General features: G+C 37.5%; 1 protein-coding gene across 1 annotated transcript in view; it reads right to left on the bottom strand.

The window, feature by feature from the left end:
• Positions 1-715: 715 nt before the first annotated feature.
• igsf9a (immunoglobulin superfamily, member 9a) overlaps positions 716-14,741 on the bottom strand; it is a 110,614-nt gene continuing 96,588 nt past the window's right edge. The window contains exon 21 of the mRNA XM_054744122.2: positions 716-14,083. Coding sequence (XP_054600097.2) covers positions 13,932-14,083 — 152 coding nt within the window. The 3' untranslated portion in view covers positions 716-13,931. The remainder of the gene's footprint in view (positions 14,084-14,741) is intronic.

Raw genomic sequence — 14,741 nt, 5'->3', positions numbered from 1 at the left:
TTAATAAATTATTATTTGCAAAAAAGTGAAGGGTGTAGCTACTCATAATTGTGAGATACCATATATTTGTAAGAAAGTACAAAAAAAAGCACTGTGACTAGTCCTGCTGCAAAAGAGGAAGTTCTTTAATGTCTTCAGTTTGTGGAGTCATTTTACAATAAATCTGTCACAATAACTGCTGTGTATGAACTAGAATGTCTATGGTATTGATTTTAGTAAGCACTAAACAAAAACTCATTTAAATTTATATGCTTTGAAAATATATTGTTAAGCCTGCAATTAAATTTCTGCAAATAAATAGCTCCTCCAGTCGCAATTCACAATAAAAGCCAAGGAGTTCCGATAACGCCAAGGATTTTTAAATGAAAACATGCATTTGATTTAAAGCTTCCTTTCCACGTGGAATAATAGAATTTGGTTATTTATTCTCATACCAGCGAGCATCTCCATTCTCCTCACATTAACTCCTAGAGTATAAGACTTCAGATAAACAAGTTTCATTTATTTAAAGTGTTTCTGAATTCAAAACATTCAACTTGATAAAAGATGCAGTTTAGAACTTTTTTGTTTTCATTTTCGGGGGTGGTGGAGTGCTCCAAATCAATTTGGGATCATAACTTTCAGCTCAGGTCTGGGAAAAGGTCCAAAATAAAGAATTTGTTCTGTCAACCGATAAAAGGCTGCATATGTACAAACATCAATAACTCCATTGTTACATTTCCAAACATTTTTATTAAGGGGGACTGAGAAGGCAATGAAATTAAACAATTATCCAGAACAGAAAACAACAATTTACATTAAACTTTACATTTTCATTTAAATCAAAAAAGAAAAACCCGAATCAGAGAATGAGATGTTTACACAAACACATCAGACAAAATCTGCTAAATTCTAATCTCACATTTACACATGAATCAGGACATCTGAGGAGTATCTAATATCATTTGAATATAAAAAATGTAGCTTAAAATGAAGAAATGTTGCCAGGTAAACTGGTTGTTCTAAAGCCACTGAGTTTTCCACCGGGATACAGCCGATCCAAACAGACACGCAGCTGCAGGTTTAGGACTACTACGGCTAAATGACATGAGAAAAATCACAAAATACATTTATAAACAAAAGCAAACAGTGCGTATTAAAACAGTGTACGCTTGATACAAACGATGGTCTCAGAAAGAAAAATATATTCTTTTTTTTTTTAGATTGCAATAAAAATAAGCCTCTGATTTAAAGCTATTTATTTTTATCTCTTATCTAAAGTGAATTCAGTTTAAGAAAATAAAACTGTCGTCATATAGAAGAAAGGAATGCTACATAATGTTGGAATGTGAGAATTCAGGTTCCTTTTGAATTTTAAAGGAAATGGAAATAAAAAAAACAACAACAAAATAAACAATAAGGTCATCGATTTCTAGGTGAACACGTTAAGCGAACTCCTACTGCAAGGTTATTGCTCTCTTCCTAAAAAGTCCACCTCGTGGGTAAATACCTAATTAAAGTGAAATAGGGGTTAAGGGAGATTCTGCTGTACAATAACACCAACACAAGAGAAGAAAAGTCCTTCGCTCCCCCGATGCTATTATTCCTCGTTCTGATGGGAGCCATTCAGTGAGGTAATTAACTTCACCAGCATGTTGTGAATTCTCTCCTCTCGGGTCTAAAGCCGGACGTATGGACGGATTGTAAGAATGCCCATTTAGGTTTCTAACTTTAAATTATATCCACAACCAGCCATATTCCTGTTGCAATTTTGCTAATAATCAAACTTATTTTATACTTGGGTGGAGATAATAGTCGTGCTTATCCTGAGCAACAAGCACTAATTGCTGTATGAATGGTTTCTTTCATGCAAAACAAAATACCTGCAAAATAAATTGCCGTGTTTAGAGTGGGGAAAACAAAAATAATTAATAGTGTCTGCAAGGTTAAATGAAACAAGGACACCTAGGAATGAGAACACCAATATTAATGAAAAAAGTTGTCATGTTTATTTTATGCGGATTTTTTATATTGATGAGGAAAAAAACCTAAAACTAACCCCCAAAAAGGGCATTCTATTTAGTTTCAGCACTAGTTAATCATCTAATGAATATGGATCTTTGATTTCAGTCTAATCAGAGTTGTAAACTCATCAAATTTACATATCACATTTTTTTCAAAAGCAGGTGGTGAACTTTTAATTGCATTCGTGCTCAGCCTTCAGGTGAAGCAATGGACAAACACTTTTAGCTCCCCTCAGTAATTGTGGTTTGAGGAGGAGGGTGAGCCTGTAGCTTCAGATGATGGAAAAAACTTATGCCATAGGACGGAGAAACTTCACTGGTGGAAAAGCTTCTATTATAACATATCACATAACAGGATTTCTGTCTGACTGAGTCTAGTAATAAACACCACATAGGGAAAGATTTAAAGATACAATATGTAAGAATTTTCCAGTGAAAGATCTACAAAAAAGTCTAATGTCTCAATCACGTTGGGAGCACGGTTACACTGCTGAAACAGATTTCCTTCTCAGTCGGGTGTGTGTGTGTGTGTGTGTGTGTGTGTGTGTGTGTGTGTGTGTGTGTGTGTGTGTGTGTGTGTGTGTGTGTGTGTAAAACAGACGTAGTCTTTCTACTAAATACGTTTTTTTTATTCTTTGCTTTTCTTTGGTCCAGTGAAATTGTTAAATCTATGCCAGCATTGTAATTCCGCATTGGTCGGCATAACGAAGCAGTGTTCTTTAAAATCCCTAAGCCAGTCAACAGAAGCAACCCAGAAGTTATTTCTTATACCCTGTTACATCTAAGAGTTGGTAAGATGAAGGAGGGAGTGTAAAGCCGGGCGTACACTGTGCGACTTTTTCACTTTTTTGAGCCGATTTTCCAGTCGTGCGAGAATCCACAAGATCGGGGCGAGCTTTGCGCCGAGCGTCGTGTAGTGTACAGGGGGTTACGAGAGGCGATTAACACCACGTGACCAGCTACCGATCAGCAGTCGTGAGGTCGCACGGACTTCTGGAGTGTTTAATATTTCGCTCATCCCTTGTGAGGGTATCGCACTGTTGAAGCGGCACTGCGAGCAGCTGCGACCCAAAATGTATCAGAACCACTCACGGCGCATGCGCAATCCTGCATCAACGCCGCTCGCTCGCTATTTCCCTAATAACACACGCTGTTCTTTTTGTTTCTACACGTTTTTTTACTCACAAAGATTGTCAAGAATGCGTGTTTGTCGTGTTCATGTTAAATTAAACTGATCACAAAACACAGATTTACTTTCTTTATTTCGTTTTCCTCATCTAACCCCCATAAATCCCTGTGTGTCCTCCTGCAGCACTTCCGAAGGACAACAGGCAAAACAAGACAAAAAAGTCTGACGTGTTGAGTAAAAACTGCTATTTTTAGCATATTTTTAGGGGCGAAGTGTTGCTACCAGACGTACAGTGTGAGCAGTCAGGTCGCATCCGAGAACTGGGTCGTGCAGTGTGAGCGCCTGGCTCGTGTGATCTGCCCTGCGAGGAAGTCGTACAGTGTGCGCTGAAGCTGTGTGCTACGAGTGAAAAAGTCGCACAGTGTCCGCCCGGCTTAACACAAGAGCAGCAGGTGTAGGGTTTAACCAAAATAAAGTTTCATTAGGTCAATCCCTTATTCAACAGTTACTGGACTTAACTAAAACCTACTGCATCAGTAGCGACCACAGAAATCTCACTAAAGATCACTAGCACGAGAAATGCTCAACCATAGTGATCTGAGGATCTCAGAGCTCCACAAAGGCCCTATCCACACGTAGCCGGGGACCTGCCAAAACGTAGATATTTTTCTACGTTTTGGCCTGTCATCCACACGAAAACGGAGTTTTTTCACACGAAAACTGATCTTTTTAAAAACTCCGGCCAAAGTGAAGATCTGCGTTTTCTCCGTTTTGGGTGTCTGCGTGTGGACGGACAAAACCGGAGTTTTAAAGTCCGCAACGTCACTTTCTGCGACAAAAAAAATGCTGACATCACGTGTGCGACCTGTGTTTACACTAGCCGACAGCATGGATGCCCTCAGAGCTGCGCTCGCTTTATCAATTGTCCAAGCGCTTTTGCTTGTTTGTTTTTGCAAGCGGAATTACTGCTCCTTGCGGAAGACCACAGACGAAGGACGAGGTTAAGAACGGGGGAAGTACTGCTGCCTACAGGTCTGGCATGTCCTTTACAACGTTTTTATCCGGGTACGTGTGGACAGAGTTTTTTGAAAACAAGGTGGTGTAGATGCAAGTTTTTGGATGGGCGGATATTCGTTTAAAAAAAAAACGGCTACGTGTGGACTAGGCCTAAGTCCCCTGCAGGTCTGGTCTTCTGAGCCTTTTGAAGACTCTTCTGCTGATCACTGATGAGGATCAGCAGTGCAAACAGCAGCATGTGGAAGGAGGAACAAAACAGAAGCTGGTTATAACGCTGTCCATGGATTCTGGAACAAGGTAAGTAAGAAGAGTTCTGTCCGCGGTGCTGGACCTGAAGAGCAGAGGCATGTGGTACTGGAAGCGGGCTGTCCAGGGTGGTCGGACTGGAACTGTAACATACCTCCAAGAAGTCATGACTTATTTTTGTTTTACATTGAGCTAACGATGCTAACGATGAATTTGAAACAAATAGTTGGCTCTACAAATATCTGAAGCTACTTTTTCAAACACCAACAACTCGACATTACAGTGAAACGTCTACTCATCAACTTACTGTTTGTGACTCGTCTTCACTTGTCCTCTAGAATCTTCTGGCATGTGACTAGAGTCTTAACTAGAAACAGCCAAGAAACTCTCGGAATGGGAGTGAGAAAGCAATTTGTTTGTTTTGAAACATAGACTGCAATACCCAAATTTGACCATAGGACGTCATTCTTCTTTCTTACATATTGCACCTTTAATTGCTTATTCAGTTTAATTTTAAATACTATTACACCTTTCTATTTTTAAATTTCATTTATAGTGACACAGTGTGTCTTCCAATAAAGCATAACAATTGGCGTGAATGTTTGTGTGAATAGGAAAATGAGGGATTGTGTTGTGTTGTAAAACACATTGGGGGGTTGTAGAGCTCTAAAAGATGCTGTATAAATGCAGGGCATTTACCAAATATGTTAGGTGAAGGAGTTTCTCTAAAACAAAAAGGAAACATCCATATTTAACAGCTGAAATAACAAAACTAGCATAAATCCGGACTGAGTTCTGGGAGACTTTAGAAATCAAAAGTCAAAGTCGGTTTAAAGCACAGCAAACTCTTAATGATTGCTTCCTGGGTGATGAAGTAAATGCAATTAACAGCTTTTGTAAAACACAAGAGCTCCAAGCTAATCATACAGTGAAAGCAAAGGATTTAAAGCCTTTAACAAAGTCCAATAAAAGCCTGCAGACCTGTAGCTTCATATCAAACTTACCGCTTCTCTACAAAAGGTAGTTATCGCTCTCAGAGCAGAACACCTCGTATTAGTGTTGAAACCAATAAAACCATTAACAGGTGGAGTTATCACACTCTCAAAAACAAACAAAAACAAAACAGAAGACTATGAGCTCATTCTTTTTCCATTGTGTGGTTTTAAATATAACATTTCCCTGTAAGTATTGAAGTGAAAATTAAGCCAGATAGAAGAATTAGGTCTTCCACCGTTTAATCTCTAGTGTCAGATGTGAAAATGAAGAAATAATTTAAAAAACGACTGGAGGATTAAAGATGAGACATTTTGTCTGTTGGGAAATTGTTGCTGCAGTCCTGACGCCAATATTATGATTAGAAACTGTACAAGGATTTTATCAGTAAGTGAAATCGGCCGCCCACTTTGTGTCAAAAGAGCAGATGTGCATCTGTAACACAGACTGCCTTCTATGTTTAACACGGAGCAAAAGGAGCAGAGAAATTATTTACTACAAGAACCTGGAAAACTGGACCACACTTATTACTGTTAATGAATCCAATTACACTAAAACCGGAACACTATACGGCTTCCTCATCCTGTTCTAAAACCAAGACTGAAAGTTTTGACAATGAAAGTTCTGGAGTCTACAAAGTCTTCTGCTTCAGTGTTTTCAGAATGGACTGTTAGATTGTTTCAGTGGTTACTGAGGTAGAATTATAGCCATTTAGACATTTTGAAGGATGTTAAACTATTAAATTATGTTTATGCTAAAGAGTCAACTAGCAGTGTTCTTCTTGCTACTTTTTGTATAAATAATGTTGCGAGTTTGTTAGAATGTGTGGCTTTTGTTCACCCTCACTTGAAGATTGACAAGTCATAATTGGATGGAGGTCTGCCATTTTCTCCCCAAACTATTGAGTTCTGACTTTATCCTCATGACACAATGCTCCATCATGCTGAAAAACACAATGTTTATCAATACATAGTTCTAGCATGGTTGATGGAGTTCCTCCAGGATGTCTTGGTGCCATTCTTTATTCAAGCCTGTATTTAGGCTAAACGGTGGGTGAGTACGCCTTTGGCTGAGAAGAAAGCCCACGCATTATAAGGGTCTTAGCATGCTTTACTGTTAGCATAACCCAGGAGGACTAATGGGGGAGGTCATCCTTTCTTCATGCAATAATTTTTTCTATAGAGGCCAAAAGAAAAAAGAAAAAAGGAGGTCCAAAAGAGAAAATTTCTTGAACCTCGTTATCAGTCCAATCCTGAGACCTTTAACACAACATCAGTCTCCACTGATGATGTTCTATGAGAAAATCGGCTTCTTAACTGCCCTTCTCTACATGAGGCCATCTTCCAGAAGTCCTGAGTAGCTCCTCTCTGGTGGAGCCCAAGTCACACAGCTGGGTCGACACTAGAACCAAACTGAGGAAAGACCTGAGCCAATTGCCTTCATCTGTTTTATTTCAAGAAATCCAGACCGTGTTCATGCCCTTTAAGTGTTCTCATAGAATAGTTCTCCAGGTTTTTCAAACACCTTTTAAAGAGTTGATGCCTTTTCTTCTCTCCAGTCCAATACCTGACCACTTTCAGATGAATGAGTGTTTGTTACGCCACTCAACTGTGACCTATTGATAATTCAAACAACTAAAAAAGCATCCATCTCAAGCGATAGCATTTAAAACTGTGCTTAGGTTGTTGTTGTTACTACCAGCAGCCAGACATGAAAATGCTAAATTTGATCTCAGAAGAAAACAGCAAAATGACAGAGTTTGACTGAAAAGAAAAAGTATTTTTCTTCAAGATACAAAAGATAAGTTGTGATTCCCAAGGAGGTTTTATCCTAAAAATTTGCATAACACAGCGTGGTGTTCAGAAGTGTTTAAGGAGCTTAGACTAGACCATGGAAAGTGGTAGATCTATTAAAGTATTTCCAGATGAAAAACTATCTCAAGAATAGCCAAAAACATAATCCATCAAAGACATGACAGAGGACCTGAGAGATGCATCATACCGCAGCATATTGGCTGTACAAAAATATTCAAACTATGATTTAAATTTTTTTTATATATAAATATTTAGCAAATCAAATGGGGAAAATTATGTCCTTGTGGCATGCTGCTGGTGACAAAGTGTTATTTAAATAATTTGTTGTGCTGATGCAACTAATTTAAGATCACTTGATTGATTCCTAAGAAACAAATAAAATATTGCAAATTTACTAAGTTGGAAGGTTGTAAATTGACCATCACATACTCTCACTGTCAGAGACTCCCCCTCTCTTATTGTAGGTATGTGTGTGTTCATTTAAATTAAAGACCATAATATAAAGTCTATTGCACCCTACAGAGTGACCCTGTCTGCTTATGTTTGGGATGTTGCCTGGTGTGTTTTTAAATGCAGCCAGTTTTTCAGCTCCGTATCTAATCATATTAGATATTTGTGCTGTCCATACTGACTAAAACTGATCAGGATAACATTTTCTTTTTTATTCACCATGACTGAGTGACCCTGCTGTAAAGTATTAGTAAAGTATCTGTCCGTGTCAGACTTGCTGTCAAATTCTCCAGGTAGATCACTTTAACTGACAAAAATCTGCTGAAATTGGCTTCCTGTTATCGAAACTTGATACGGGAATAAATTAGGGTAGGATAAGGATGAAAAGTGGAAGAGTTTTACAAATCTGTGTCAGGTTAGAAAACTATTCTCATCTTGTACTTTTCTCCAGTATTATCCTGTTTTATGCTAAACATACATTTTTCATCCCTTGTTATTAGTTATCCTTCTCCTCTTTCATTATGAAATATGGCTTTTGACTATATTTGGAAAAACTTGCATAGAGCACTTGAAAAGTGTTGAAATTCTAGAAAAAAACACAGTACATATCTGTGAAAGAAGGAATTAGAAGCCATGGGGGTAACACTGAACTCAAGTGACCAAACATTATAGACCATGAAAAGTTCAGTAAACACTGGTCATCTGGTCTGAGCAAGAACATCCAGTCAGAAAAAGTTTTGTGTTGACACTTTAACACCAACTCCCAGTCATGGACTTTAAGAGGTTGCCGAGGCAACACAAGCACCATATGGCTGCTTTTTTAATTTGAAGCTGATATTTTTCTTAGTGAGACCTTGATTGTTTTTCAGCTTTGTGAGTCACTCCCTGGTATTTGAAAACAATTCATTCAGCTTCATGGACGTAATAAAAGAGTGCATGCTTTGCAGCTAATCCTGCTAAGTACACACAATATCTGAAATAGGTAGCAGTATAACAATCATGTTTATGAGTCCTGTGCTGTTGTTCACGTCTCTTTGTAAACAGCTTTTCCTTTTAAGATGTTTTATGTTGTTGTGCTGACACCAGCCAGTATGGAAGCCTTTGGTTTTCCTCAAGAACATTTCATGATTGACTCTTTAAACACTCCAAGATCTAAGGCCTCCGTTTGATTTGGTTATTGAGGTACAAGCCCCTTATGCCAACAAAAGTGATTTTTTTTATTGAATGCATTCAGTTAAGAGATTTCCGTTTTGTTTGATGCACAGAAAGCATGAGATTAAGGTGAGATTGTTTCCATGAAAACACGGAATAGAAAAACAAAACTGATGATCTGAACTGCTTACGTGAATAAGCGGGAGCTGAAGATGGTTGGGGATATCACAAAAACAAAATGTTTCACAAAAGCGTCTCTTTGATTTGTTGTAAATACAGTCTGTATGAGTAAATTTCAATTATTGGATGGATACCTCACAATGCCTCAGTGCCCTGTGGAGCTCCAAATTAATTATTTGTTTAAATAATGTGTCAGCCATGTGAACAAAATCACTTTTTTGATTTCTGTTCTCTATTGTTCACATGAAAAAGCTAGATCTTATTTATCTGAAAGCGATGGAACATTTCTTCCTGAAAATCACTGGTTTGAGAGTTGAATTAGTTGTTATTTACAGCAGATTTCTACAATTTATAAAAAATAAGAGATATGCAGATGCACTGAGCCTCAAGTAACTAAATGTCTGGTAAAGGTGCCATATCACAGAAAATCCACTTTTTGGAGTTTTTTACTCTGTGATGTTATTTTCTCATGAAAACAACCCCAACGCCGTTTTTGGCTGCATTCATGCATTTTCCTGTAACTGCTGCAAGTTTAGTTATACTTTGAAAATTCTGAAACTCCTGAAAGAAAACTACTTGCGCCATCAGGCATTTCTCCTCTCCCTGAGCTGATGGTCTCGGTTCTGAAACCTGGAAATTCTGTGGATATTCTGGCAAATGTCTGCTCTATTGGGGACAAAGCACCGCCGTACAAAACATGCGTCCTGTCTACAAAATGCATGTGATGGCAAGCTCAGGATATTAGGAGACTATTGCTTTGTAATAGGCTCTGTAGTCCTATGGTGAGTGTGCCACAGTGCCATGTAGTTTTGTGCAGGTTAGACTCACGCGACCAGGAGTCAAGCTGGCCAGTATGATGTATTCAACCCTTTATTTGTAAACTGTTAAAATTGTAAGAACTAATTTGATTTTTTTTTTTTTTTACTTTTTTTGTTTATTTAGCCAGTGCGGATTCATGTGAGGTGAGCAGAGTAAATAAACTAAAAATCTGCTTGGAAATTACCAAATTCAAAGATCTTTAGAGACACCAAACATTTTGCAGAAAATAATCAATAAAACTAAAATATAAATAAATGAACTGTGCTTCTGCTGCCTAAATAAATAAGTGGCAACACCAGAAGTCGAATTGGCGTCCGCACATGGCAAAGTAAGATGAAAAGCAAGTGCTAAAACCACTGGACTACCAAGGCCAATACAACAGCAGGCTTGATTAAGATGCTGTTGTGGATGCATTTTGTCAGAGCGGGCACGGGCAGTTCCACTGAAACAAACTGTTTCATTTCCAGGTGTGAATTCAGGCCGTCAAAAATAACTCATATTTGTGTCGCATAGTGTCAACAATAATATTTTTGCATTTATTGTGCCTACCTTTGGTCTCAAAGTTTGATATGAGTGAGATTAATGTAAATAACTGATTGTGTGTGAAAGTGCATATGAATGGGGAGAAAGAGAAGGTGGAACATCTAAACTTAAACACAGTTGAACACAAACTAAATTGAAAAAAGGATGCGGGAAATGCTGATTTTTCTGGTTATTTTGTCATAATTTCCCCTAAAATGTGATAACCAACATCCTAGATTTGGTGATAAATGACCAATAAAGTGACAGCCATGGAGTTAATAAACTGACGTTGAACATCAGAACAACTGGATTGAATCGGCACCTGCATGAACAGCGGGACTTGTTCCTCATCCTTGGAATCATCAGCGTCTGCCTGCTAAAAATGACCAGCAAACTCCTGCTGCAGCACAAATAATAAGCTGGCTTCTTCCAATTTAGATTTTATTTTTCATTCCCTAAAAGGTCAGAACTGTCAAGAAGGTTTGCAGTTGTTCAGCAACGCAAAGTTGTGTGACAAACTTCAGCCTAGACTACACAAACACTGTGGAGAGTTTCACCGGAGAATAACCGGAATGTACTGCAAATTACAGACTGCTATAATAAAAGTTTCTATAAAGCTATCATGCATATACCTCCGAAGGATTTCTATATTTTATCATTCTGTAAATGAAAGAAAATTACAGAAATGTTTGTGTAATTTCATTACATTGCATGAATTATTTAGCAACTTGCAATTGTTTGCCAGCAATAACTTTTTTTTTTACATATTCTAAAAAATGTATTTCAGCCACTGGACTCAAAAAATTAAAGAGTTTGACAGCAATAAAGAAAGTAAAACATGCAATGTGTACTACATTTTTATTAGTAATCACAACTAACGCTAATTTTATCTTAATAAATGAAAACTTATTAATCACAACTTCAGTTATTTCATATTTCTGGGATACTAATGCATGTTTTACATGTAAATCATTGACTATTTATTAGATATTTATAAGACTAGAAATTTAAGACTTGAGTGTCAAAATAAAACAGTATCCGTAGGTAATAGAAAAGTTGTTTATCTTGTTTTAGTCAAACAAATTTACAACAATTACCAACAGACTAGTTGTGAAGAGTTAAGAATTTTGACATATAAAATAATTCTAATACATCCAGTAAATTTGGTCCAAGAACCATAACATTTCTTAATTGAAGCTGGTTTTGAACTACGTTTTAAAACTGTCTCTCATTGTTTTATTTAATCACGTCTAGAGCCAGACAATAATTCAATAACAATACATATCGATCGGTAGATATTGGGCGAGATAGAAAAAAATAAAATGGGTAAATAAAAATTTCAATTAAAAGTCTCCTTTCATTTTTCTATTATACCCTATTGGGTAGCTTAATACTACAGTAAACACTTGAATGGCCTGTATTTGATATAGCACCTTCTAGAGTCCTGGAACCCCCCAAGGTGCTTTACAACACAATCAGTCATTCATCCATTCACACACACATTCACACACTGATGGGGATGAGCTAGGATGTAGTCACACCCGGGGCGCACTGACAGAGGCGAGGCTGCCTAGCACTGGCGCCACCAGTCCCTCTGACCACCACCAGCAGGCAAGGGGGGTTATGTGCCTTGCCTAAGGACAAATCAAAAGCGTCAAACTGAGCGGGGCTCAAACCTGCAACCTTCCAATTACGGAGCAAGCACTTAACTCCTGTGCCTCCTTCTCCCCACTTAATCCCAACCAATCAAAACCAAAGACCCAGGCACTCTCCATTACCAAACCCTCCCTCTCAAACTAAAACAGACAGCAACTGTCACGTAAAAAGATTACAGTAGTTCAGCAGCAAGGTAATTTTGGGGTTTTACAAGTCTGACAAAAAACACACCATGATCAATTGGAAAATTTGCAGGGAATCGATTAAAAATCAAGTTTGGTGGCACAACCAACTTGTTTTACCATATTTACATCAAATGGCCAGGGCCACACTTAAAGGTGCAGTATGTACGAATAAACTGAGAATTTTACAGTGATAAAATCCTAAAAGTCATAATGGAAGGAAGGTTATAATGAAACATATTTCATATCCAGCTGAATGTGGGCATCGTCAGTTTTTCTCCTTTCAAAAAAAAGGAAGGAGGGACATAACTACTGTTTACCATCAGTGAGTGTGTGTGTGTGTGTGTGTGTGTGTGTGTGGGGGGGGGGGGGTCTCCTGTGAGCTAATACTGCAGCACCGACAATTGTAATTTGACGACAAACAGCAAAAAGCTTCAGAGTTGTTTAAACTGGTCGCAGTAACCAAATTTTACCACAGGATGTCATTTTTATTTCATTTCTACATAATGCATCTTTAAAATATATGTTCTCAGTTTTTTATAATTATCTATAATTATCGATATTGATCAACAGGAATATTCTTTATCGATGAGTTTTTTTTCTGGCCCTAATCATGTCTATCCGCATCGTCACTTTTGCTTTTAGCACCATTTAAGATGGCCGCTGTAACTAATCGGCGGTTGGAAGAGACAAAAAAAAGAGTTGATTAATTTAACAGATATTGAACCAAACTTTCATTTGAGTGTAGCTGAGAATCTCATTTATGGATTTATTTAGTTACTCTGTGAAGGCAGTAACAGGGACGGCTTCCTTTCTCCAAGGGGACAAGAATGCACTAATGGAAGTTTGGGCCTGAGATGATCGCTCTGTATGCTTTTAATTTATAAAACAGGAACAGCAACGGCAAAAAATACTCAACGTGTTATTGAAAGATAATTAAATACTAAAAAGTTACTCTGGGTTAAAATTTATTTTAAATTAACCAAAACAATTTAAATAAAAGGCATTAATAACAATAATTTATTTTGATTCTGATGAGAACAAACTTTAACAGATCCAAGTGTGACTGATGTGATCTATTTTTATATTTTCCCCTGGCAGCTCAAACACTTCATAGAGCATATTTAAGTCCATATGTAGAATTCAAGCATGCACCAAAATAAAATGTAATAGAAAACAAACAAACACCTTATAAACTAAAGCAGTCCTTTTAAAATGTGGGAATATTTGAACATAAGTTTGGAAAACATTTCACATTTAGATATTGTTACCATTAAAAAGATGTTGTAGAAATTATTTAAATATAACGTGTTATCCCCATGAAGAAAATCCAAAACAGACCCTTTTTTCATTGTTTTTCTTTTCTTTCTTTTGGCTGGTGTGGACATTAAAGAGTTAAAAGTGAGTAAGTTGATGACCAAGATGATTCTGTTCCTCGAATTCCTGGATAATAAACACTTTTGTTCAGCACAGTGAAATGCTTTGATATCAGCCTGATTGTTGAATTAGTTGAATAGAAAATGACACAAATTGTCATAAACAATTAAGTGACTTAAAATTTTTGCATGAAGAAAACAAATTTTCTGCACCTTTCTCCGATTCATGCTGAACAAAAAGCTCTTTCTTGGCGTGACTTTGTGTGGTTTGAAAAAATAAAGCATGATCACAGAAAAGCTGACTTTCTGTCACATGCACTTTTTGTCACCTAGTGATCTGAATCGATACGTGAAAGGACACACCAGGTGAGATGAGCTGAGTGCCAGCACTGTCAGAACAGCACAGCGGCTGGTTCTGGCTCAGCAGAGCGGCTGCTTGGATGCCCTGGGAGTGAGGACTTTCTCTGAGCTGCGCTGATGCACTGCATGCTGGGAAGGCCACGGCATGCTGCCTGCTTCTGGAGGTTCAGCGAAGGAAGTCGCCCTGTGGGTAGAAAGATATTTGTGTTTTTCATATTTTATCACAGTTTCATCAACAGTGAGAGATATAAAACTTCTGCGGTTTAAAGCCTGGATATTGAAAACAGCAAAAACCAGCTTTGACCTTTCCCCAGATGTGTTTATGGAAATATGTTCGTAAATGTCACAGAGACCAGAACAAATTATTGAGGATTCTTTCAGAAATAACTTATTAAATGTTGCTTTATGTCATTAGTCATGCTGCCTAAAAAAAGCATTACATAATAATTACATGAGACTGATCATTTACTACATTTTCAGTGTTTCAGAAGTCATACACAACGACATTGTGACATCATAATGTACCAGCTAATGTCGTCGTGTACCTCTTAGCCACTAGCGATGGCAGATTTTCATTCAAATGCAGAGCCGAGTTTTTATCTGAAGACGTCGCAACACTGACATGTTTAGGCAGAATTTTTAAATTTTAACTAAGATGCACTAAATGCCAAATTATTGACCACATGTGTCTACAGCTTGATTAGACACTCATTTATATAGTTTACCAGCAAAAAAAGTTGATTTGGGGGTGACTTGCTTTTTAAATTGAATTTAGTGAGGCCATTTTTGTTGTTGATGTTTTGTAACAACATGAGTTTGTTTTTGGCTTTGATTATGATTTT

Source organism: Nothobranchius furzeri, chromosome 6 (assembly GCF_043380555.1).
Source record: "Nothobranchius furzeri strain GRZ-AD chromosome 6, NfurGRZ-RIMD1, whole genome shotgun sequence".
Classification (NCBI taxonomy): domain Eukaryota; kingdom Metazoa; phylum Chordata; class Actinopteri; order Cyprinodontiformes; family Nothobranchiidae; genus Nothobranchius; species Nothobranchius furzeri.
The sequence above is the reverse complement of the archived record's forward strand: the minus strand, read 5'-3'. Positions and strand labels throughout refer to the sequence as shown.